This window comes from Myodes glareolus, chromosome 24 (genome assembly GCF_982192425.1).
Source record: "Myodes glareolus chromosome 24, mMyoGla1.1, whole genome shotgun sequence".
NCBI classification, from domain to species: Eukaryota; Metazoa; Chordata; class Mammalia; order Rodentia; family Cricetidae; genus Myodes; species Myodes glareolus.
The window spans coordinates 2,293,455-2,319,755 of NC_142049.1; the positions used below are offsets into that span (position 1 = coordinate 2,293,455).

The following is a 26,301-nucleotide window of genomic DNA, read 5'->3' on the forward strand; positions in this document are numbered from 1 at the left end:
GCTCGTTGCGTACAAACCTTGGGAGAAAATGGCTTGAGGGAGGCTGAGTCAGATTGTCTGACCATATAACATAGTGGTGAATATTGTAATTTGGAGTGTGAGGATTTGCCCTTTGAATAATAAGCAGATTTAAAAAGCTGAATGTGTTGGCACATGCCTCTAATTCCAGCACCTGGTACGCAGGAGCAGGAAAATCAGGAGTTCAATTCCAGACTTTGCCACATGAAACACTTTCTCAAAAATAAAATAACAAAACAAACAACAACAAAACCAAAATAACCCAACAAGTAAAAGCTATATAAATACATCTAAACTATGTACTATGTATTATGTACTACTTCTGACATTATAGCTCTATCGTATTTACATTAATGAGCTTTAATGATAGTATTATCAGGGAAAATAAGTGTTATTATCTGTGTGCCACAACTTGCTAAGTCTTTAATATGTTTTCTCTCTTTTGAGTTTTACAGTCATTCGCTGAAGGTATCATTATGCCCATTCCATAGATTAAGAACTTGAAGTGTTCATATCCTTTTAACTTTTAGTTTGTTTTGTTTTGCGAAGGGGTTCAGTGTGCGTTAGGTTGGGCTGACTTCAAACTCTTGGCACTCTTCCAGTTTTAGCATCCCAAGGTGAGCCCCCATCCCTGGAAGGAGCGTGTATTTCTGGTGCTTTTGATTGTGAGCCTAGGCTTTAATGACTGAACCATCTTTCCAGCCCAGGAATATCTGTTTTTAAGAAATAATTTATCTAAAGTTGTAATGAGTTGTACTGAAACAGTATTCAGGTTGGGGTGTAGTTTACACCTTCGCAATTTTTCTTCTCCGTCATTGCTTTTATTACCCTTACTGTTTTGCCCTTGCATTCAACGGAGGAGAACAGACATGAAATCCTATGTTATCACAAAAGACAAACTGAATGACCATCAAGTTATTCAGCCATCTTTCAGTATTACAGTATGTGTTTTGGATAATAATTGAGTTTGGGAAACCACAGTTGTGGCAGTGGTAACTGTCAGTCCTGCAAAGCTATCTTCTTTTTTAATTAACTAATTTTTCTTTTCATGTACTTACCTACCTATCTATCCATCTATCTCTCTATCTTCCTATCTACCTACCTGTCTATTTTGTTTTTCAAGGCAGGGTTCTCTGGGTAGCCCTGGCTGTCTTGGAACTTGCTGTATAGTCCAGGTTGACCTTGAACTCATGGATCCACCTGCCTCCGTGTCCTGAGTTCTGGGATTAAAGACATGTGCAAACACTGTCGGGCTAAAAACCATCAGCCCATATTGATTCAAACTTCTTTTTATTTGAAAAGATTGGAAGGACCAGGGGGAAGGGAAGAGAGTTTCTTAAATAATAGGCCCCTTGTTGTACTAGAAGTTATAGGGGTATGTGGTTCCTGTTTTATATGAACTATACAAGTAACAACGCAAGCTGAAAGTGGACTATGAATATTTTATTTGTTTGGTTGTTAATGTGGCAGAAGGGGTGTATACATGCTACATTGTATGGCAGCCAGAGGATGACTTGCGGAAGTTAGTTCTTCCCTTCCACCATGTGGGCTCCAGGGACCAAGCTCAATTCATCAGGCCTGGTGGCCCCAAAACAATCTTCTAATTAATAGCAGAAAAGTCAGAGTTGTTCTGTGAACTTTAAAAGCTTTCGTCGAACAGGGCTAGCAAGATGGCTCACTTACCTAGTACTTACGGCCAACCTTGGTGACCCTAGTTCAGTTCCCTAACCTAGAAGGTAGGGAGAACCGACTCCCACGAGTAGTCTGACCTTTCCCGTGCCCTCCTGCCACCACATACACAAGCGTGTTTTGTTTCTCTGTGAAATAGCTTATTATCAAGTGTAGCTTAAACAGTACTTGCTTTCTCATCATGTGACTTGGAATGAATGTATTTCCTATGCCTTGACAAGTCCTCTCTGAGTTTGGACAGTCTTTTAGCATTTTATTCTTTGCACTTTTTATATTGTGAAATAGCTCCCAAAGTTCCTTTAATTAGAATTGACTTAGTTTTGTTCGTTGTTGACCGCTATAATTCTTCTGGGTTATCTTCCTTCATTTTCCCCACAACTGTTGTGTTCAATGTGTTGATAAGTTTGCCTTAACTGAGTTACTCAGGCAGTAACTCTAAAGCCTCTTAGATGATAACAGCATCAGCATTTCTTTTCTTTCTTTTTCTTTTCTTTTCTTTTCTTTTTTTTTTCTTTTTTTTTTTTTTTTTTTTTGGTTTTTCAAGTCAAAGTTTTTCTGTAGCTCTGAAGCCTGTCCTAGAACTAGCTCTTGTAGATCAGGTTGGCCTCGAACTCACAGAGATCCACCTGCCTCTGCCTCCCGAGTGCTGGGATTAAAGGCGTGCATCACCATCTCCCGGCTTGGCATCAGCATTTCTGTAATGAGTCTTTCTGTTCCGCCTGCCATTAGACACAGAATAATGACAGAGACTTCTTATTAGTTATGAAACCTTGGCCTATAGCTTAGGCTTATTCCTAACTAGCTCTTATAGCTTAAATTAATACATTAATCTACGTCTGTCATGTACTACCCATACTGCTTCCTCTGTCTCTTTGTGACTCTTGGGTGCCCAGATTCCTCCTCCTCCTCCCTCTGCCTAGAAGTCCTGCCTATGCCTCCTGCCTCGCTATTGGCTGTTCAGCTCTTTATTACACCAGTCACAGCAGTGCACCTCCACACTGTGTACAGACATCCCGTAGCACATTTCCATAGTTTTCTGTTTCTCTTATAACTCTGTTTACATTGGTTTGGAATTTCTGTTGACTGGAGTTTGTTTCTCTGCTGCCCTTTTCCCGCTGTTGGCCAGTTCCCTCTTAATACTCATTTTTATAAGATGTCACCAGGAGAAGAAGATCCAACTCAATCATATGCTTTGCTCTCTGTACATGGACTGAATAACAGATATTTAATGACTTTAAAAGTAACCAGCTTTGAAAGAACTAACTTAGTTGGTCACTAAAAAAAGTTTATGTGATTATATATGGGTTAAAGATCTAACAGTGAAGTTTATAGTATATTTATTTGGATCAGTATTATTTCATTCAATACTGGCAAACTAAAATATGTACATATTGAGTGAGGATGCCTATTAAGCATTTCTATTAAGTAGGAGATGCTACCCCGTTTTAAAAAAGAGAAAGAAGTTACCTCCTCAATGGCATATATCTATACCACTAATAGTGGCAGAAATAGTATTCAAACGTAGGTTCAACACTTTCTACCATGGCACACAGATTGCAGGAGGTGGCATTCCAAGTGCTAGTAGTTTAATGGAAGGAATAGTGCCTAAAGGAAGAGGAGCATTCTAAGCTATTGTTGTCGCCTCAGAGAAGAAATTACTCAGTTAAAAATTATTTAAAGAGTTGGGTGTGGTGGCTCATGCCTACAATTCCAGGACTTGGGAGGTCGAGACAGGTGAGTCAGAAGCTCAGGGCTGTTCTTGGCTGCAGTGCTAGTTTGAGTCCACCCTAGGTATTAAGAGACCCTGCCTTTAAATTTTTTCTGAATATTTCATTTATTCAGTAAGTATTCATTGAGCTATTTTGTCAGTTACCTCAGACTGTAAAACTGTTATGCATAGGCGGCCTCTCTATCCATGGTATTGGAAGGGCTAGTAGGATATCAATAGGCATACTTTCCTCCCCAGATTAGATACTGAACCTAGGGCTGCATGTATGCTAAAGATATATCTATATATCCTTATCTATGCCTGTATGCATACATATCTGTCTGAATTTATCTCTCTGTCTCTGTCAACTCTGTTTTTTATTCTAAGATAAAATCTCACTGATTTGTCCAAAGTAGCCTTGAAGTCACCGTGTGTAGTTTAGACAGGCCTTGAACTTACTGTGTCAGCCTTCAGCATAGCTGTGATCGCAGACTTGAGATACCAGGCCTGTTTGCATTGTTCCTTTCAAGTGAGATTCATTTTAAAATGTATTTGGTAGAAGAATGTCTGAGAATTTACATTTTATAGGCGTTATTTATAAAAAAGCTAAAGAACATTTGGAAAGTCTTTGTTATGGCTTCCGTCAGAGGAGGTAACATGCTTGACCGCTGACAATATGACCAGCTTACCATTTTCCTTTGGTTTTGGAGTTGGGATGGTTTGAGCCAAGTGGCTTTGTTGCCACTCTCCAGTTCGATCTGTAGAACCCAGGCAGAGGGAAGTAGGCAGCTCTCAGTGCCCTCGGTCTTTATGACTTTTTATAAGATTCACGTCGATGGGAGAAAGGAGTTTGTTTCTTCTCCTCTGTAGCTTATGATGAAAGGCTTTAACCAGTTGTCTTTTGTACACGTCACTAGGGGTGTCTAGTTTCCTTGGTCCCTTTCTTTTCCTTTCCTTTTCTCAGGTTCCTTCCATTTTTCCTTAAATATGTGAGTACACATCAGGAGTCTTTTAGTCCTGGGTCTCTGTGGGCTGGCAGAGGTGACGTTCCCGTCATCTCCAGGAAGATAACTCTTTCATTAAAATTTTATTACATCTATATTCTATTTATTTATTATTGTATATGTATGCATGTGCTTTTAGCCATTAGAGGACACCTTCCGAGAGTCAGTTCATTTTCTACCATCTGTGTCGTCGGGATTGAACTTAGATCCTCAGACTTGATGGCAGGTACCTTTGTCCTCTGAGCCATTTCCCTTGTCCCTAGAGAATTCTTTTCCTAAGGGAAAGCGGACAGGCAGCACTGCATCCTGCGCAGCATAAAAGCTCCAGAAGTCAGCCGAAGAAGGAAGGACAAATGCGAGACCAAATTTAGTGTAAAAAAGATTTAGGTTTAATTTGTCCAGCTCAGAAACTGCAAGTAAATGGTTTTGGTTGTTGTGGTGGATAAATTTATGGGTACATTAGAAGAGAATGAAATGATACTTAATAACAACCTGAAACAGAGTTAGAAAGACTTATAGATGTGCCAGACTTTTGGTACTGCAATACCCCAATACTGCACTGTCATCTACAAATATATATATATATATATATATATATATATATATATACACACACACACACACACACACACACACAATAAGTTTATAATTTTGTGTTGGGCTCTAGACATGTTTAGAACTCAAGTCTGGAACTTTGCTCCAGTTCAGGCTTGTGTCTTTGGGTAAATCATTTATTCTCTGCATCATTTTACTTTTTATAAAATGCAGGCTCTCAGGCATGTGAAATAAGCACTTTATATCCTTGTTTGTTTTTGGTTTTTTGAGGCAGGGTTTCTCTGTGTAGCCCTGGCTGTCCTGGAACTCACTCTGTAGACTAGGCTGGCCTTGAACTCACCGAGATCCACCTGCCTCTGCTTGTGAGTGCTGCGATTAAAAGTGTACACCACCACTGCACTTTATATCTTAATTGTTGTATCTTGTTTATTTTTATTTTATGTGTGTGGGTGCTTTGCCTGCATGTATGTCTGTGTACCCCTTGCATGTTTAATATGCAGTGAGGACAGAAGAGGACTTGATCCTCTGTAACTAGAATATCTTACAGACAGTTGTAAGCCTCAATTGGGTACTGGGAGTTGAACTTGTGTCCTCTGGAAGAGCGGCCAGTACTCTTAACAACTGAGCCATCTCTTCGGCCTCCAAGCTTAATATTGTTTTTTTCCCTAGGTGAAAATTTCAAGCCTACTGCAGACTTGGAGGAACCCCGCAGTGGAGGTCCTTCCCCTGCCTGCTCTCCGCTAGCATTTTCACACCATCCCGTCACACATCTGGTCCTTTACTGGTTCATCGCTCTGCCTGTCATCTTCTTATTTTTTTGACACAGTACACTTCTCCTAAAAAACTTCCACATTTGTTTCATTATATAAAACTCAATTTTTGTGTGTTTTCCTTTTTGTATAAAGTCTCCATTCAATGGAATGCATAGACATCAAGCTTATATTTGTGGAAAAATAAGCACAGCTACATAACACAACCCTTGTTGAGATATGCAGCTGTGGGCTGGGGAGGAGCTTTGTGGCACCGAGTGCTTAGCATAGCTGAAGCCCTAGGAGCCTCTGTTCTCTCCAGCAGGTGTGGGGAGAGGGGGAGAGAAAGATGGGGGGCTCCTCCTCCTTCCTCTCCCCTGCCACCATTGTTCTTATTTTTCCCTCCTCCCGTAAAGTAGATTGGCCTGTTTTGGAGCTGCATGTAAGTGGAGTGAATCATCCAGTATTTACTGTTTGATGTAAGGTTTCATTTGCTCAGTAGAGTGTTTCTGAGATTCATCTGTGTTGCTGTGTCGTGGTAATTTACTATGAATGAAACTCAGAACCCATTTTCTGGCTGGGGCGGCTGTCTGACTTTTTTTGGACTTTGATGATTATCAATAGGACTGTTATGAGCATTCTTGAACAAGTGTTTTGTGAACATACGCTTTTCTGTTATTTTCAGTCTGTTTGCTTGTTTAGTGTTTTGACATGGTCTTACTGTTCCTTGACATTGTGCCAGTCTTCCTGCCCTAGCGTCCTAAGTGCTGGGGTCGCAGGCTTGTGTCACCACACCTGCCTAGTCGAGCCACCTTATTCTTTGTAGGCAGATCCCTATAGTTGGAATATTGAAGACATAGAGTAAATATATACATCATTAGAAACTACGAGGCTTTTCTCCATTTTAAGTGATAGTTTTTTGGTTTTGTTTTGAGACAGCATCTGGCTATGTAGCCCAGGCTAGCCTTAAACTTTCTATGCAGCCCACATTGGCACTCCCAACTACTGGGAATAAAGCCCTGTGCTATACGCTTGTCTTACACACACAGCCTTGGTCCACACTCTTGTCAGTGTTTTGCTTCAGTTATTTTCACTTTAACCGTTCTGGTGAATGCATACTCATATGTCATGATATCTAGTTTGTTATTCTTAGGCATTCAGTCTTTTTCCACCCCACCTCTGCACACGACAAAGCTGGCTATTCGCGTGTGCGTTATACACCCATGCCCCTTCATTGTTCACGTTGTTCTATGAGAGAGAGAGGGTCATTTGTCTTAGGAAATTTTGCAGTTTGGATGGATTTTTTTTTTTAGCAATAAGTAACTGAAAACAGTGTTTGAAGTTGAGTTTTGAGCAATTTTGATTTCCTATTATGTAAACTTGGTATGCCAAATTGTACCATACTTTTTTTTTAAATCTTAGATGTCAAGACTAAAAAAATAAGAACTAAGTTTTGTGCTTTTGAAAACTGTTTTATCTTCCTAGAATTTTATAAGCGTCATTTTATTGATCCCTCTAATGTATGAATAATAATCAAGAGGTATTTCACCCAATGAAAGTGTAGCCCAAAGTTGAAATAATTTGATTTGCCTGCAGAACTGGGAATAATTGTTGACTTATCCTAGATATGTGCTCTTAGCACCTAGATATGTTCTTGAATTTCTCAAGACAGACTGCTTTTAACAGTAATGATGGGTGGACTAGAAGACCAAGCAGAACTCTAATTATACGTAGTAAAATTTTGTTATTAGCATTGACCGTGTACACATTGGTAAGCTTGCGCTCTTGACCCTTTACCTCTGACATGTCATCTGCTTTCTCCGTAATAGCTAAATCCTGGACTATGCTTTCCTTGGAACTAGTGCATCACCTAACCTTTTTATAGCTCATGTTGGGATGACTCTTCTTTCCTATCTTTTAAATGTTAACCTATCTTTATATTTTTACATTGAAAGCACGTTTTTCTATAGGATTTATAACTGACATATTCATTTTTGTCAGTGTCTTTGGCAAAGACACCATGACTATGACAGCTCTTATTTTTTTAAAATATCTATTTATTTATTTATTATGTATACAGTATTTTGTCTGCATGTATGCCTGAAGGCCAGAAGAGGGCACCAGACCTCATTACAGATGGTTATACTTAGGACCTTTGGAAGAGCAGGCAATGCTCTTAACTGCTGAGCCATCTCTCCAGCCCCATGACAGCTCTTATAAAGGAACACGTTTAATGGTAGGCAGACACGTGCTAGGGAAGGGGCTCAGAGTTCTACATCTTGATCTGCAGGCAGCAGAGGGAGACTGTACCACACTGGGCATGTCTTTAGCATATGAGACCTCAAAGCCCACCCCCACAGTAACACACTTCCCCCAACAAGGCCATACCTATTCCAACAAGGTGATGTTTCTATTTTTTTGTTTTTATTTTATTTTATTGAGTTATACATTTTTCTCTGTTCCCCTCCCATTCTCTCCCCTCCCCTTCACCTCTCTCCCATAGTTCCCAGTCTCTCAATTTACTCAGGAGATCTTGTCTTTTTCTACTTCCCATGTAGATTAGATCCATATATGTCTTTCTTAGGGTTCTCATTGTTGTCTAGGTTCTCTGGGATTGTGATTTGTAGGCTGGTTTTCTTTGTTTTATGTCTAAAAGCCACTTATGAGTGAGTACATGTGATAATTGTCTTCCTGGGTCTGGGTTAAGGTCATGTTTCTTAATAATGCTACTTCCTATGGGCTAACCATTCAAACATGTGAGTCTATGGGGGCCATTGTATATAGTAGGACTTTCTTGTTGGATTTTTTTTTTTAGGACAGCCAGCCCCCAAATATAGAGACTTACTGTTAATTATGAAAGCTTGGCCTTAGCTTAGGCTCATTCTCAACCAGCTCTTATAACTTAAACTAACCAGCTTCTATTAATCGACATTCTGCCACATGGCTTTTTATCTTTCCTCTATTCTGTGTGTCCAGCTCCCTCTGTGTCCTTGCTGGTGTCTCTCACGTGCATTGACTCACAGCCTGGTTTCTTTCTTTTCCTGGAAGTCCTGCCTGTCTTCTCCTGCCATCTATTGGTCAGCTCACTGTTAAACTGACAGGTGCCTTAGGCAGGTGAGGCATGCAGTGTAAACAAATGGCCGTACTATCCAAACCACCACAGTTATTTTAACAATTTCTCCCTAGTTTTTATTTTTCATTCTTGATGTAACTTCTTACTTTATAGTCCGGGTAGGCTTTGAACTCAGAGCGCTCTTGTCTTAGCCCCTTGTGTACTGCTATTATAAGCATGAGCCACTACACCTGGTTTAAACTCTGCGTTTTTATTGGCATATGTTGTCTGTTTATAGGTATTGTAATTATTTGTGTGATTTGATTATCATTTTTTTTTACTATTTTGCATTTGTTCTTTGATTTTTTTTTAACATTCTTGTTGTCTTTTTAATTAATTAAGCTATGTGTTTCTACATCTGGTATTTTAGCTAGTCTAGTAGGTTCACTGATCTCTCTTTTGTTCAACCTTTTGATAAGACATGGCATCCCATAAGTTCACACTGTTGAGTTACGCCTCCCCCCACACACACAAAAAAAATTAAAAGTATAAAACCAAACCAAGCCTGTGGTTGTTAGACTAGGTATGTACCCCATACACTCATGTGTTTGAGTGCTTAACCCATAAGGAGTGGCACTATTAGGAGGTGTGGCCTTACGGAGGAAGTGCGTCACTATGGGGTCAGGCTTTGAGGCCTCATATTTGCCCAAGCTATGTCCAATAGGGCACACAGTTGCTTCTGCTGCCTGAGAATCAAGATATAGAACTCTCAGCTCCTCTCCAGTACCATGTCTGCCTGCATGCTGCCTGCCATGATGATAATGGACTAAACTGAAACTGTAAGCCACCCTTATTAAATGTTTTCTTAATAAGTGGTGGCATACTCCTTTAATCCCAGTGCTCGGGAGGCAGAGGCAGGTGCGTGTCTGTGAGTTTGAAGCCAGCCTGATCTACAGCGTGAGTTACAGGACAGGCTCCAAAGCTACACAGAGAAACAGTGTCTTGAAAAATCAAAAAAGACTTGCCTTGGTCATGGCATCTCTTTACAGCAGCAGAAACCCTAACTAAGACAAATTTAAAAAGCAAACAAACAAAACCCTTTGTAAGGGATTTGTAATATGGCTCATCAGGTAGAAGTTGTACGAGCCTGACAGTGTGGGTACAATCCCTGACTCCAGGGAGTTGTCCTCTTGCTGTGGGAACTCCTTCTGCTCTTGATTGCTCCTGGCAGCACCAATCTATTCCCAAGAGAATGTTGAGCACCAAAGACACTCCACTCAGAGTTTGTTTTCTTCTTGGCACAAATGGCCTTTGGGCAAGGAACTGCCCATGCATCAACCACTGACAAGGTACACGGTATCCAGAAATGGATAAGCAGGACTGTCAAATCTTGCCAAGGCAGGGTAAGACAGTTCTGAAAAGTTTCCTGCCTCTGAAAATGGTCTGTCAGTTACTCTAGGCCTTAGCCAGAGTTGATGGCTTCAACGCTGCAGATGAGACTTTGGGTGATTGCTCAGGTAGCTAATTGCTCCGTCATTTATTGCTCACTTTGGAAGCTGCTTGATTGTACTTCCTGCCTGCTCAAGTAATATTATCTCCCTTCTCAGGCCTTCGATGGGGTTGAAGATAGTCATAGTTACCACCCTCTTATGATTTAGCCAAGTCATTTCTTATACAAGACTTAGACTTCTTATATTGAACTTGATATCTGTTCCTAGTGTATATAGTTTTGTATGGGGTTTGGAACTCTCTTATTTAAACAAAAGGGGGAGGTTCTGTGGGAACTCCTTCTGCTCCTTCAGCCAACAGCCTTTAAGATACCAGTTCACTTGGGCATGGTCTCTTATACTGTAAATGCAACTGTAAAGTGTGTGTTCACTCTCTTGCTTCCGGCTGCTAGACTCTGTTCCTGTTCCCCATTCGTGCAGAGGACTGTTATCTAGGACAGTGATCTGTAAGTTTCCCCTAAATAAATAACCTTTTATTATTCATAATTCTGAGTTGGTGTGGGATTATTTTGTGACCTCTGCCTTCATCCTCTGGCCTCATACATGTGTTATGACATTCACATACCCTCCATTATACACACCACACACACACATACACACACACACACACACACACACGATAAATAATTTTAAAACCTTCATAATGTTTTAAATAAGCTTATGGTTTTGTTGTGGTTGGACTGAATTCATGGTTGCCCTGGGGTTTCTAACCACTGAGCTGTTCCACACACGGCCTGGCTCCGTAAGTTGCCCAGACTAGCCTTGAGTTCCCTTTGTCATCTAGGCAGGTCTTGAATTTTCTACTTTCCTATCTTAGCTGCCCAAGTAGTTGGGGTTACAAGACTACACCTCAAGCCCTACTACATACATTGTTTTTGTATTCCCAAGTGAAATAATTATTGTTTCCATTGTGTTTTTATTTATTTATTTTACCTGTAACAGGATCAATATGAATCAGCTCTCTTGCTTTTCAATACTTGTGAATGGTTACTTTTTTATTTCATATAGCTGTGAGTCGTTAGCCCCTTAAGCATACCAGGCAATCTCAGACCTAGTGCCCATTACTGAAATAGTCCAAGGCCTCAGTCTTACTCCGGTGTGAGCATGAATCTCACCCTCGTGTGGTACCAAAACAGGCACTTGTGCCCTTCCCTTACTCTCTTGGCAACCATAACCTGGTTACCATATTGTTTATAATTTTCTTTTGTGCCACATTTCTCAGAAGTGTCCTGAGTTTTAATACTGTTAAAGCTAAGCTGTACATTTAAGAATATATTTATTAAGTTGATGGTAGGCATATACCTCTAAGCCCAGCATTGGGGAGGCAGACGCAGGTGGATCTCTGCGAGTTTGATACCAGACTGGTCTACATAAGGAATTCCAGGTTAGCCAGGGTTATATAGTTATACCCTGTCTTAGAAACAAAATCAAAGAATATATTTGTTGAAAATTTCCAACATATATATTTATTTATAGTGCAAGACTGTCTGCATATTCATAGATAGCTGTTTATTTCCCTTAGCCAGGATTTATTTATTTATAAACTAGCAGTTTTAATGTATGTAGATCTGTGGATAGATAAGAAAGTCATCTAGGTAGTAGTTTACTGGGTCACAGCCAGCTTTGTAAGTCTGCCCTTTTTTCTAAATTATTCAGAAAAGCATGTTTTGTTTTGTTTTGTTTTTCCTTTCTTCTTTCTTTTATACGCATGATTCCCCTAACACGCTGGGCTTGTTACTCTCTGTAAAGCTGTCCTTTCTGTCGTGTGTCTTCCTTTCATGGTTTTATTTCTCTTTTCACCTCCAGTCTTCTCCTCCTGGCAGCCTCTGAGATTTACAGGTTGCCTGCTCTGCAGACTTTTTGTTTAAGCCCTAATGAAATGGTTCTTAATCTGAAAATAAAATCATTTAAGCAGCGTCAGCATCCCAGGAATGCCGTGTCGAGAGTCTAGCACAGGAAGGCTTTACAGCCCACCTTTGCGTCCTTCTGACATCCGTACATACGGAGTGCTGCACCCGCAGGCTCACTGCTTCGTGTCCTGCCCAGCCCCTCTACCTGATTAATTCAGCCTTAGTTTGATTGTTTTTCTAAATTTACAACTTATTTTAGTTTTTTTAAGTTTTAATTTCTAGAGGATTAATTTTTTCCAAATCTGTCTCATTCTTTTGTGCTTGTTTTTTGTTGTTACCTTTTATTTCTTTAAACATTAAAAGAAATTCTCATATTTTGAATTTTTTCATCCTTGTATGATTCTTGATTTATTTTTTTGCTAATGCCCCCTTTTAAAGACTTTTCACTGTGTGCCAGCATGCATGCATGCATGTGTATGTGTCGGTGTTTGTGTGTTAGTGTGAATGTATGGCACATGAGTGCTGGTGTCTGTGGAAGCCAGAAGACGTTGGATCCCCTGGATCTGGAGTTACGGGCAGTTGTGAGCTACCAGTGTGGGTGGTGAGAATCAAAATTAGGTCCTTTGCAAGAGTAGCAGTGTTCTTAACAGCTGAGCCGTCTCTCCAGCCTGTTTTGCTGGTTCTTATACTCAGTTTATGTATATTCCTTTGAAATGTTATACAATAGGCTTTTTTCTCTCATTGAACTTTAAACTTTTAAAAAAAATGTAAAAAAAGGTAAATAGCTGGTATGAGCTGGCCATGAAGATGGCCAGTTTTATTAAAACATTTAAGTAACATACTTTACTTTAAAATGTGAAAGTAGATTTTTTTAATAAAATAAGCAAAGGTTTCCTGAATTTTTATTTTCTAAACTATAACAACTACATACATATGCATGCACACACATGCAATCCAGAATAACATAAAAAATAGTTCACAACATGGAATTAGAGTAGACATTTTAATATTTTTTTTAAAAATTATATATGTATATGTATATATATACATACACATGTATGAATATGAATTTATTTGTGCACACAAGTGCAATGCCCGCTGGAGGTCAGAAGAGGGCATTGGGTCCCCTGGGGCCAAAGTTACAAGTGGTTGTTAGCCACCTGACGTGGTATTGGGAGCCAGATTCAGGTCCTCTGAAAGAGCAGTACAGTCTCTTAACCACTGAGCCATCTCCAGCCTTGAGAATAGAAACTTTATAATCAGTATCCTTGCTTGTGAATCCTGACTTTTTCTTGAGGTTTTTTTTCTTTCTTTCTTTTTCAAGACAGAGTTTTTCTGTGTAGCGTGTAGCCCTGGCTACCTTGGAACTCGCTCTGTAGGCTAGGCTGGCCTTGAGCATAGAGATTCACCTGCTTCTGCCTCCCAGTGCTGGAATTAAAGGCATGTACCATCACTGCCCAGCTGCGATATTTTATATAAGACAAACTGCTTAATTTTTCTTTAGCTGTCATACTAGGTTATTAATACCTTACAGTTTAGAGAAGGAAAATGACTTCCATAACCTGAAAGTAGCACATAAATATTGTTTAATGGTTTAATAAATTCAGGATGTAGTTGTGCACTCTGGAGGCAAAGCAAGGTAGATCTTTGTGGTTTCCATACTAGTCCCTGACCTACAGAGTGAGACCCTGTCTCAAAAAAAAAAATCTTCAAAATTCAAATTATCTTTTTTTTTAACTGTAAAGTTATTTGATTTCTTCTCAGAAAGGTCTATTTTACTAAAAGCATTACTCAATGCAATGCCTCAACCCTCTAACAGGGACTCATAGAGTGAAGAGATGAAGAAGATATTTAGTTCTTAGCATCAGCATTATATATTGCTATTAAGAACTAACTGACTCTTAATTGGTAAGTAGAGATAGGCTCCTCAGCATAAGAGGTGTTATCGTAAACCCACAGAGCTATTGTGGAGATAGCATAGGTATGAATTGTTTCATATTTTGGAAGCAGTATAATACGAACTTAGTCCTAGGTTTGAATCTTAATTGCTTCAATTGTGATTCTACTTTCTGTATCCATACCCATGTTCTCTGTCACCAGAAGAACAAAACACTGCTGGTAGATAATAGGTCTTTGTATTATTGTTTAGGGCCAACAGTGAGAGAACATAATTTTATTGGATACTTTTTGGAACCAGGAAGGGAAAAATGAGAATGATATGGTCTAAATATAGTTTATGCCCACTAAAACTTATGTGGAAATTAAATTCACAGTGTACCATTATTGTGAGTCGAGAGTTTTTGGAAGTAATTAGGCCATGGGTATTCCGAGCACAGATCGTTTATTTTAGAGTGAGCCTGACATCTCCCTTCATCCACCAGGTTATGATGCAGCCAGCATGAAGTCCTCACTAATTTCTGCCTCCAGAACAGTGAGGTAAATAAGCTGTCCAGTCCCTGGTGTTTTGTTATTGCAAAACATCTAAAGACAGGAAGAAAGGGACATTTACTCAGGACATTAGTTCGAGATGGCTTTTATGCTTCCTGTATAAATGTAGGAAATTCTAGCCCCTCGTTTGTAACAAAGGAAAGTCTATCAGGTTAATGCTCCTTAAGTTTTTCTGTTGAAGCATTCATTTAGGTAGAGAAAAGTGAAAACAAGTGCCTGTGTCTGAAATTGTAACTGTGCACAGTCTGCCATAAATAAGATTTTTTAATATTTATGAAAGGATTTTGTATGTGCACATGTATGCTTGCTTTGGTGATTATACCATTGACCATTATAGTAAAAAATGGAAAAAAGCTAAATATTGATTGCTAGAAAAGGATGTAAATAAAATATTATGTAGCTTTATACTAAAATATTATAAGCCAGTAAAATGAAATGAAATTATTTCAGATATTGAAAACATGATTAGGGCTTTGGCTCAGGTCCATCTTTATATTTGCATTTTTTTCTATCACTAAACAAACATCGTCATCACCTGAGATAAGAAGAAACTCCAGTTGTGTAAGCAGAGAGCTCTTGTATCGAGAGCTGTTTGTGAGCCCTTTATTCTGCCACTTATTTTTAATTCCACTGCTGTAAATCTCTGGTGGTTAGCATGTGAGAGCTTCTTTGTTGCTGGAGAATGAAAGGAATTTTGCAAAGAAGTGATTGTGTTCAAGGGTTTGAGTCCTTGGAGCATTTTTAATACCCGTATCGTCTATTGTCATCTACAGCTCCAGCTTCCAGAGCAGCCAGGGATTTCCGTGACTTGGGCCTTTTTTGTTTTGTTTTGTTTTTTGTTTTTTCTTATATTATGATTGATGACCTGTAAAAGACTTACTATGTTATCTCTGCTACTGTTCCAACTAAGTTTTTTTTTTTCTTTCAAATGCTAAGGTTTGAACCTCTGACCTCCGTAGTGGGCAAAATTCTGTCACTGACCTCCACCGCTAATGGAAATCTTTCCTCTTCCTGCTCTTAAAAGTTACTGAGAGGGCTGATGAGCTGGGTCAGTGGGTGAAGGTGCCTGCCTTGCGAATCTGTTGACCCCAGGTGCGCTCTGGAACCTGTAAGACTGACCTCCCGTGTAGGCTGTGGCACAGGTGCCCTACCACACGCGTCATGCACATGTGCACACACAATAGCAATTAAATCAGTAAGAGTGCTATTTCTTTACATTTCTAGACTTCATAAAAGTCAACTGGGTTCTCCCCTTTTCCTTTGTATTTAGTCTATAATAATGTTTTGGATCGAGTGTATAAAAATTTAGGCTTTAAACACAGACAGGTAGCTGGAAAAAAAAAGTATTTTGTTAGCCTTCCTCAAAAATTGTGGGTGCTCTTTGATACTATACTAAAATACTAGAGTTGTTGTAGACTTATGATAAGTTAAAGCATAGACCTCCTTGATTTATTATTGACCCTGCTTTAGTATGTCACATTAAAACACATCAATTTTTCTTGCATTTCAAATGGGATTTTACCAAATGTATATGATTTTGTAAGCATTTTGCCTCAGTCATTTAGGAAAAAGAAGGTTCACTGTTGATATAGGACTTTTAGCTATAAGGTACTTATTTAATATTTTTTTAAAAAATCACATTTGTTAATATAACACCTTGGCATTGCCAGATAAGCCTGTAAATGTTGTCAAGCTGTCAGTCTCAGAGGTAGTTACAGGATTTTCAAAACTGAGTTTTGCTTGAAAAGCTAATATTTTGTCATTAGGGAAAAAAACCCATAAAATGGTTTATCTCAAAGGAACATTCACTTTGCTTATTTCCAGTAAGAACTTCCATATTCCCAAGAATAAATAATCATAATTTACCTGCCAATTCTTTCCAATTAAAATGGTGCTCATGAAGAAAAAGCAGGCAGTTAAACTCAATTTTAAAACAGTCTCATATATGCTTCTCCTAGAGAACAGCCTTGTGAATCTGATGACTACAAACTTGGGTATGTAGTAGTTCTTTATGTAAATTTTATTTAATGATAATTCCATGGCAGAGCATTAAATAGATGTATACTCAAGAGCTAGGAGTACAACTCTTAAAAACATGCAGAACTTAAGGTTTACCTGAACCCAGTTTACTTACCAACCTGCCTGTAGCCACCCCAGCCTCCTGGGTGATCAGGGGCCTCCTGGAGTTCAAACCCAGCCTAAACCAGAGCTTCAGATAGTAAGGAGCTCCCAGGGCCAGTGCATTGCTGAGAATGCTTTCTTCAATCCCTGTCATCATGCCGTATTTCATAGGGCATTTTTCTGATTTTACTATTTTATATAGCACACTTGGTTGAAATATGGATGCCCAGGCATTAACTAGACCAACTTCCTATAAATCCCCAAAAGTGTTCTGTTTTCATTGCAGCTGATTCTGATTTCTGCAGCAGAGAGTCTTGGGTTGGTGTGAGAATTGGCCAGGGAGTGTAGGAATGCAGACGCTCTTATAGCTTGCAGTCTCCCCACTCAGGGACCAGCTCTTAAAAAGAAATGCTGGGTAGTATTTCTTCGTGAGGAGATTATACTCATAGGAATTAAACCTGTGGGATAATAAAATGTATAGATAAATATGTTTTAATATTATGGAGAGATGGCTCAGCAATTAAAAGCACTTGCTGCTGTTTCAGAGGATCAGAGTTCGCTTCCCAGCACCCACATAGCTGCTCACAACCATGTGTAACTCCTAGCTCCCTCTTATGGCCTCTTTGGGTCACTGCATATGTGTGGTGCACAACACACACAGTTGCACAAAATATTCATATCCATAGACAAAACACTGCTATACATAAAGTAAAAATAAATTTCAAAAGAAATGTGTTCTAAAAACCATATTTATTATATTATATCAGGTGATTAAGGAATTCTTAAGGAAAATTTCCTTTTTATTGTTTCACTTTTTTTTTTTTCTTCAAAGACAGGGTTTCTCTGTAGCTTTGGCGCCTGTCCTGGAACTCACTCTGTTGCCCAGGCTGGCCTTGAACTCACAGAGATCCTCCTGCCTCTACTACCCAAGTGCTGGGATTAAAGGTGTATACTACCACCACCTGTCCTGTTTCACTTTTTGATAAACTATGTGCATATTATATTTTAGTTTAAAAAATTATAGTTTGAAAAAGAATTGCTGATTTATCTGGACAGTGATGGCACACACCTTTAATCCCAGAACTCAGGAGACAGAGGCAGGCAGATCTCTAAGTGTGAGGCCAGCCTGGTCTACAGAGCAAGTTCCAGGACAGCCAGGTGACACAGAGAAACCCTGTCTGGAAAAATCAACAACAAAAAAAGAATTGCTACTTTAAATATGTTTTTTTTTCTTTTAAAAATTTGTTCAATGATATTGTGGTGGTAAATAATGTTCATCAGAAGTTCAAATCCATTTGGCACCTCAGAGTGTAACCTGATCTGAATATAGGGTGTTGGCAGATGTTATTAAATTATACCAGAACTAGGGTGTTGTAGATCCAGTGACTGGAGTCTTTGTAGAAAGATGATATCACGGTGACATAGGAAGAAGGGAACGGGCAACAGTGGAGGTAGAAGCTGAGATGATGCATTACAACCAGAGTGCCAGGAAATGCCAGCAGCTACCAAAGCTCAAAGGAGCGAGCTCCGCAGGGAAAAAACTCTGCTGACGCCTTGACTGAAGACTTCTAACCTTCTCAGTAAGTTCATAAAGACACTAGGCTATGGTCATTTGTTATGGCAGCCTGCAGAGACAACAGATATTCACAGTATTTTTAAACCTCTTTAAATCAGAAGCTATTAGCATACTTTTATTTTGTGTGTGTGTGTGTATGTGTGTGTGTGTGTGTGTGTGTGTGTGTAATATCACATACGGTGTGAGACTCTGCAATCATTTTTTAAGAGCCCTGGTAGGGTGCTAGGGAGATGGAACCCAGCTACAGAGTAGATAAGAGTGTGTACTGCTCTTGCAAGAGGACATAAATTTCATTTCTAGAACCTGTATTTCAGCCACCCGGCACTAGCTCCAGAGATATCTGACTCTGGCTGCCCATAGTGAGCAGTACTATTAGGAGGTGTGGCTTTGTTGGAGGAGGTACATCACTGGGGGTGGGCTTTGAGGTCTCAGAAGCTCAAGCCAATTCTCTTCATGCTGCCTGCCCGCCCATCTGAATGTAGAACTCTCAAGTTCCTTCTCCAGCACCATGTCTGCCTGCATGTCACCATGCTTCTCACCATGATGATAACGGACTAAACCTCTGACTGTCAGCCAGCCCCAAATAATTGTTTTCCTTTATAAGAGTTTATGGTGTCTTCACAGTAATAGAAACCCTAAGACACCTCCACAGGCCCCAACACACATATACACATACCCACATGCAGACTCCCCACACACATAATTTAAAAATAAATCTAAAAAGTAGGACCTCACTACTACATATTAAAAATAATAATGGTACTTTTATTTTAAGTTATGGAACCTAGACTACTAATCTTTGGGAATCCTCACAGTCTTGAAGAATAAAGGAAAATATTTTCCCTCTTGTGACTACTTTAAGATTATTTTTAAATTTTGGGGGATTGGCTAGACGGTTCAGAGGGTGGGCAAAAGCACTTGTAAGCCTGACAACCTGAGTTTGATCTGGACCTACACAGTGGGGGAGAGGACTGAGTCCTGCAAACATGTGTTTGCTGTTGGCATTCGGGCCCGTCTGCTCCCTACACAAATAAGTCAGTGTAACAAAATTTTAAAAACAAAGCTGTTTTTGCATATTTTAAGGCAATATAAAAAGTCATGCCAAAGTAAAAGCTTTAGTGAAAATAAATCATAAAAGTATAGATGGTGTAAGGGCTGGAGAGATGACTCAGTAGTTAAGAGCACTGGCTGCTCTTCCACAGGACCCGGATTCAGTCCCAGCACCCACATGGCAGCTCACAACTGTTCTAACTTCAGCTCCAGGGGACCTCATAACCAAAGCACATTTAAAAAAAAGAAGAAATGGTATCCCTGGTGAAACTTTAACAATATTAAATAGTTCCATCTTATAAATTAAACTTAAAGATTTTAAAAAGATGTGTTATCATTTTTGTGTAAATATTCAAGTGTGAGTGCAAGTGCTTGAGGGGTCCAGAAGAGGAGCCGTCTGAAGTGAGCGCCTGGTCCTCCGGGAGAGCAGTTGGTGCTCTGAACCACTGCCCACCTCTGTGGGCAGTGTGCTGATGTGATTTTTTTACATGCACTGCAATTGTAAATACTGAGGAGTGAATGAGAAACTAGGATGAAGTTGAAGTATGAAATTGTTACACCAGAGAAATTTGGAGTAAAGAATGGCTCTGTTAATTTTAATTGGACAAATTTAAAATAATGGCTATTAGTTTTTTCAAATTTTATTTTTTCTTATTATTTTATAGGTGTGGATGTCTTGCCTACATACATATCTGTGCGCCACTTGTGGGACTCATGTCAAACAGACGAGAAGAGGGCACTGGCTCCCCTTCGAGTTGGCATTACAGACCAGTTGTGAGCCACTGTGGAGGTGCTGAGAATTAAACCCAGGTCCTCTGGAAGAGCAGCAAGTGCTCTTAACCACTGAACATCATCTTGTGTTTCTTCACAAGCCTAAACTCTGCTTCCATTGTGGTTTAATATGTATATTTCATTCTTATAGTGTATGACTTTAAAAAGTTTAAAAATGTGAAAAATACTTTTCATAAGCCATAGTGGAGTATTTTGTTTGTTTTCTTTTTCATTTTTAACCATGCGTTTTGGTTTGTGTCCCCATGTGGGTATGTGCATGAGTGAGGTACCCTAGAGGTCAGAAGGCCTTGGTTTGGTTTGGTTTTGAGATAGGGTCTCTCTCCGTAGTCCTGCTGACCTATAATAGACCAGGCTAGCCTTGAACTCACAGAGATTCCCTTACCTCTGCCTCCAAAGTGCAGGTAGTAAAGGTGTGCACCACCATGTGTGGCCCAGAACACACTGGATATGTTGATGGAATACATATCATCTGATCATATTTCTTAAATATATAATTGTTTAAATAGTTTTTATTTATAGATTTTTATACTAAGATGTTAGCTAATAGATTGCCTCCATAGAATAGAATGTTGCCTACTATAAACTGGAGAGATTAAATTCCAAGATCTCCCTGTTTTTTCCAGCTCTGAAGTCCTAGGAGTTTTTAGCATTATTTGGACATTTCATGAAAATATTTGGCAAAATGAAATTTGGGGAAACTTCAGGATTACTTTACTGTTTTCACGTAGCTCATCTGCTGACTGTAGGAGCTTTTCGAAGCACCAGTAAAGCACAGTGGATATGTTTTTGCAGCTTTTAATGCATCTATATTTTGATCCTTACCTTTTAGAGATGGTTATGTAGTTGCAAATTCATCTAAACTCCAAACTGCAGCAGCATCTAGTCACCTCAGGGCCTGCTCCTGTCAGCCTGTGAGCACTCTGGCTCCACCTACTGTCTCAGAGTTCCCTTCTAAACTTAACCTTTGCTTATTGACTTTCCTCTGTCTTTCTCTTTTCCCTTGTGTATTATTAGTTGCTTTGTGGTCATTGTGACTACAATGCTTGACAGACATAATCTTAGGATGTAGCCTAGCTTCAGCTCACCCTGGCAGGGTCAGCGTAGAAGCCTGAGTGTGGTGGGGGCTGTTCACATTTCATGATTCGTTTCTACCAGCAAAGCCCCATCTTCTACACATTCCAGAGCCTTCCAAAGTAACATCTGCAGGAGGGGAACAATGATCAAATCATGAGCTTGTGGGGGAGCTATTCCAACTTCACATCATAGCACCGTACTTTAATATATGAGTCTTTCTTGGAAAAAAAAAATGTTAATCAATTCTGAAGTTACCAGAATGTTGCCAGCCTGACCTATAAATGAGATCATATAAAGGAACTGCTTAAACTTTTCAGATTTTTAAAAATGTGTTTTTCCTTTTGTGTGTGTGCATGTGTGTAAGAGGGTTTACTCACCCACACACGTGGGTATGCGGGCCAGAGGTAAGCTCCAGGGTTGTCCTCAGTCCCTCTCCACCTTACTGTCCTGAAACCAGACCCCTCACAGAGCCTGGCTCGCTCGAGAGCCCCTGGGATCCGCCAGTGTCAAGTCCAGCCCCAGTAGCTAGGGTTCCAGGTACACGCTACCCCACTCAGCCCTTACATGGCTCATGGGGAGCTGAGCTCAGGTCCCCGTGCTTACATAGACAATATTTCACTTACTGAGCCATCTCTCTAGCCCTTCTAGAAAAGATTGTTTAATTCATTTAAGTATATATCCAAGAAGAATTTTTTATTTAATAAATATTGTGTGGTGTATGAATGTATATTTTTATTTCCAGAAACTAAGCTGTTTTTAATACAATTTTCAAGGAATTAACTCCAAGCCCAATTAAATTTTTAGCAGAAGTAATTTAGTCTTTATTTATGTATCACTCATCCTTTAAATATTTTAAATTACAAAACACCATAACCACATAAAAATATGTGGAGAAGAAAAGGAGAAACATTATTTCACCTCAAACTCCTATTTTTATGTGGTCATTAGAGCATCCTCAGTAGCCATAGTTGCGTTCAAACACAGCTGATGAAAGTTTAACTACTACAATCAACTTATTGCCTGTTCTTTTCTCCAAATTCAGGATTAAGTTCTATACTATCTTTAACTCTTTCTTTGACAGCCAGCAGGAGTTAAACTTGTCAGTGGAGGGCACTAGAGATACATCACAGGAGGAAGGACTTTTCCTTCCTGGTATTGGTGTATTGGCCAGGCAACGTCTTGGGTACTGGTTCTTGAAGTCCAGGAGAAATTCATACCATATGCTCCTGCAAGTTCAGGAAGCTTCTCTAATACCCAGGTCTTGAAGTTAGTTCAAAGCACATAGTACCAGTAACTTTTCCCCACCCTCACAGGGCGGTCAACTTTTGCTGGCGTCTTAGAAGACAGGTTTCTAATGGGTAAGGTGTGTGTGTGTGTGTGTGTGTGTGTGTGAGAGAGAGAGAGAGAGAGAGAGAGACAGAGACAGAGAGAGACAGAGAGAGAGTGGGGGGGAAAGAGAGACAGAGAGACACAGAGAGACAGAGACATGGGGCTCGTGTATCCCAGACTGGTCTCAAATTCTGTATGCAGTAGAAGAGGACTTTGAACTTCCGATGTTTCTCCTACCTCCTGAGTGCTAAGATTATAGACACATGCCACCACACCGACTTTATGTAGTGCTGGGAATTGTGCTCAGGGCTCTGTGCGTGCTGGACAAACACTGTCAGTGGAACTCTATCCCCCCAACCTTCTGGCAGGTTTCAGTGGGTGGATTTCAGCAAGCTTGGTAGCTTGTCACTCACACAGCAGCTCTACTGTGCAGTGCACCACGGTGCCGGTCTGCATCTCAGCCCCAGGGATCCTCTTTCACTGTTCTCCCCCGGTGAGTAGGGATGGTCTCCTCGCACCTACTGTTCCTTTATTCTGCAGAGTTCTCTTTGCTTCTTACCTACTGGCTATTCCATTTTCTTCTTTTAATTAGTGATCTGTCCTTGAACTTGAGATCCTTCTATCTCTGCCTCCCAAGTGTTGGGGTTTTCAGGTATATTATATCAGGTGACTTAGCTCCAATATTTTTTATTTTTGAGATTGAGTCTCATGTAGCCTAGGCTGACCTTCAATTCACTATATACTTACCTTAAACGTCTGATCTTCATGCTTCTGAGTGCTGGAATTATAGACATGCACCACTTGGTTAGTGTGATATTGGAAATCAATTCCTAGCATCTAGTGTCTCTCTCGTGCACGATAGACAAGATCTCTCCCAGCTGAGGTACATCTCACCCCCTTCAGCAATTCTTTATTGTAAACTTTTCTTGCTCAAATTGTTTCATGGCTTACCAATTCTGGTTAGAACCTGATCAATAGCAGTTTAAAAAAGTTTTAAGTCTGCCATCATGTATATTATTTTGCTATCATTTATATAATTTCCTATTTAAAGAGCAATTTTATATCTATTTTTAAATCAACTTTTTCATTTTCTTTTGTTTCATCACTCCCTCCCCACACTTGAGCTGAGGCCCCAACCAGGTCTTGCTAGGCAAGCACTGAACCGCTGAGCTAAATTCCTAGCTCCTAAATCAGCTTTCTAAAGCATATGTCTGGAGAGTCGTCTCAGAGGCTAAGAGCACTTGTTACTCTTGCACAGGACCCAGCACCCACATGGTGCCTCTCAATCACTGTACCTCCAGTTCCAGGGGACCTGTGCCTTCTTCCGAACATCAGTGAACATCTGCAGATGCTCGTCCTTTATATAAAATGGCATAATATAATCATATAATCTGTGCACATCCTTCAATATGCACCATGATCCCTTGATTACTTATAATACCTAACACAATGCAAATATTGTGTAAGTCGTTACTGTAATTTATTGTTGAGGGAATAATGACAAGAAAAAGTCTGTGTTTAATATACACATTTAAAAATATTTCCAGTATGTAGTGGGTTGTATCCACTAATACAGAATTCACAGCTATGGAGGACCAGCAGTGTGTGGTTATACTTTACGGTAATCCAGTTGAATTGTTGAATTCAGCAACATACGCCTGTTCAGTTGAGACCAGGTTGACTAAACTTAGTACAGATTTCCAAATACTTTTGATCCTGCCAACATTTTGACTTATTAAATTACCTTTTTTCCTTGGAAACTTCCTGCAGTTTTGCCTTTCCTGCTTTATTTCCAGCTGCGTCATCACTGATTATCTTGAACTCTTGGTCCTTTCCTTTCCTCTGTTTCTTAGATTTTTATCTCATCTTTTCTCATAAGTAATGTCCTTATTTTGACTCATTACATTATCTGGTTTGACCAGAGAAATTATGTGTGCAAATATACTTTTTCAGTCCTGGATTGTTTGAGAAAGTATCTCCATTCTACTTTTTCAGTTAGCTGATGACTTATCCTGACGTTAGTAACTGTACTGACAATCATTCCCTTGAGACATGAGAACACGCAGCGCATCTCTGCCTGTCACAGCACTGTGTGCTTGTCATTGCTTTCCTGGTTTTACTGACAACTTTTGCAACTTGGTTTTGTTCTTTTGCTATTCATGTTTGAACTTTATTTTCATTACATTTTATTTATTTATCTACATGTGTGCCCATGCACATGCATCTCAGAACACATGTGGAAATCAAAAACAGTGTGAAGGAATTGCTTCTTCCACCGTATATATGGACCCCAGAAATTAGAATAACGTCATCAGGCTTGGTGACACACCTTTGCCTACTGAGAACTTTTTTTTTTTTTTTTGCTGTTCTTCAGAACTTCTTTTTTTTTTTTAAAAAAAAAAAGAGAACAAAAATTATATAAGATCCACTGCATTGCAGAAAAATTAAATTTTAAAAATCTATTGTCTCATGTTCTGGAAACTAAGAACATTACAAGGAAAATGAAATATTACAAAAACACATAAAATGTAAACTTTCAGTTCATTGCTTTTCAATTCTATGGCCAAAATAAATAACCCAACTATTTATATTATCATTATTTATATTATGTGATGTTATAATATCAAAATTTATATTATCATTCACTTACAGAGAACCACACTTTGAGTATAGACTTCCATCTTTACCTAACTTACTGTTGTATTGCTGAGGTTTTTCTGAGATCCTTTCTTTGCTTGCTTTTAGAATTTAGAATTTTGCCTTAAGTGGGTATACTCTAAAACATTCTTAGCTTCATTTATCAGGAAGTATCTTTGTTTTATTTGATTATCTTGAGAAATTTGTATTGAATAAAAACTTTTTTGTAGTACCTTGATGATACCTTATCACAGTCTTTCCAGTGAGTTCCTTATTTAACTATTGCTAAAGACGAACTGAATGTGTTCTTAAGGTCGCTGGTTAATCTAATATTTTCTTGTGTTTCCCCCTGTAGGGAATACAGTGAGCAACCTGATTATGATCATACCTCCGATCTTTGGCGCAGTTCAGAGCATCAGAGATGGGCTGGAGAAACGGTACATTGCTGCTTACTTAGCACTCACGGGTAAGTAGACTGCTTCATCTGAGAACAGTGGTGTGCTGTAATACAGTCTTCCATACGCTAGTAAACAGTCTCAGATGAATAAATACACCAAAGGCTGTAACATATGAGAGATAATTCCATAAGTGTAATAAGAGGTCTCATATAACATCTGTCCACAGAAGAGTCTCTCTGAAAGCCTTAGGAGTTGCTAAGAAGCTGAGCAACTGTAGTGGAGCCTGAGACCTAAGGATTGTTTGGAGAGTGCACACCCACACCCAGCTGTGCTCCTGAGTTCAGGCCTATGCTAAGGGCTTGTTTGATATGCCAGAGTGTTCAGAAGGAATCACACCTATTAGAGCAGTGACGGAGAGATTTATCTGCCTTCTGACGTTGGTCATAACAGTGAACCTGAAATTTATATTTTGCTTGGCTCAAAACTCTGATCTATACCTCATTGTAGTTGGGGACTGTCCAGACTCTGTGAGGAGCTGGTGGGAGGTGCGTGCACATCTGGGCAGCCAGCATAGGTTCACCCGCTACTCAAAGGGATCCGTGTCAGCTCCAGCTCCTGTTGCTGCGGTCAGAACTGTCCCAGCTGTGGGGACTTCTCAACCACAACAGGTGTCTTGAGTCCCTCTGAAGCTTTCTCAACACATTCTGAGTAACCTCCCTGTGTCCTCTGCAGATCTATAGAGC

General features: G+C 39.6%; 1 protein-coding gene across 5 annotated transcripts in view; it reads left to right on the top strand.

Moving 5' to 3' along the window:
• Window positions 1-26,301, top strand: part of Acer3 (alkaline ceramidase 3) — a 71,548-nt gene that overhangs the window by 2,163 nt on the left and 43,084 nt on the right. For 2 of the 5 annotated variants that reach the window (XM_085682959.2, XM_048435095.3), the window contains exon 2: window positions 25,516-25,626. In XM_085682959.2, coding sequence (XP_085539085.1) covers window positions 25,516-25,626 — 111 coding nt within the window. Of the gene's footprint in view, window positions 1-19,993; window positions 20,139-22,925; window positions 23,017-25,515; window positions 25,627-26,301 lie in introns of those variants that run through there. The other 3 variants (XM_048435096.3, XM_048435097.3, XM_085682960.2) reach the window with 3 other exon arrangements.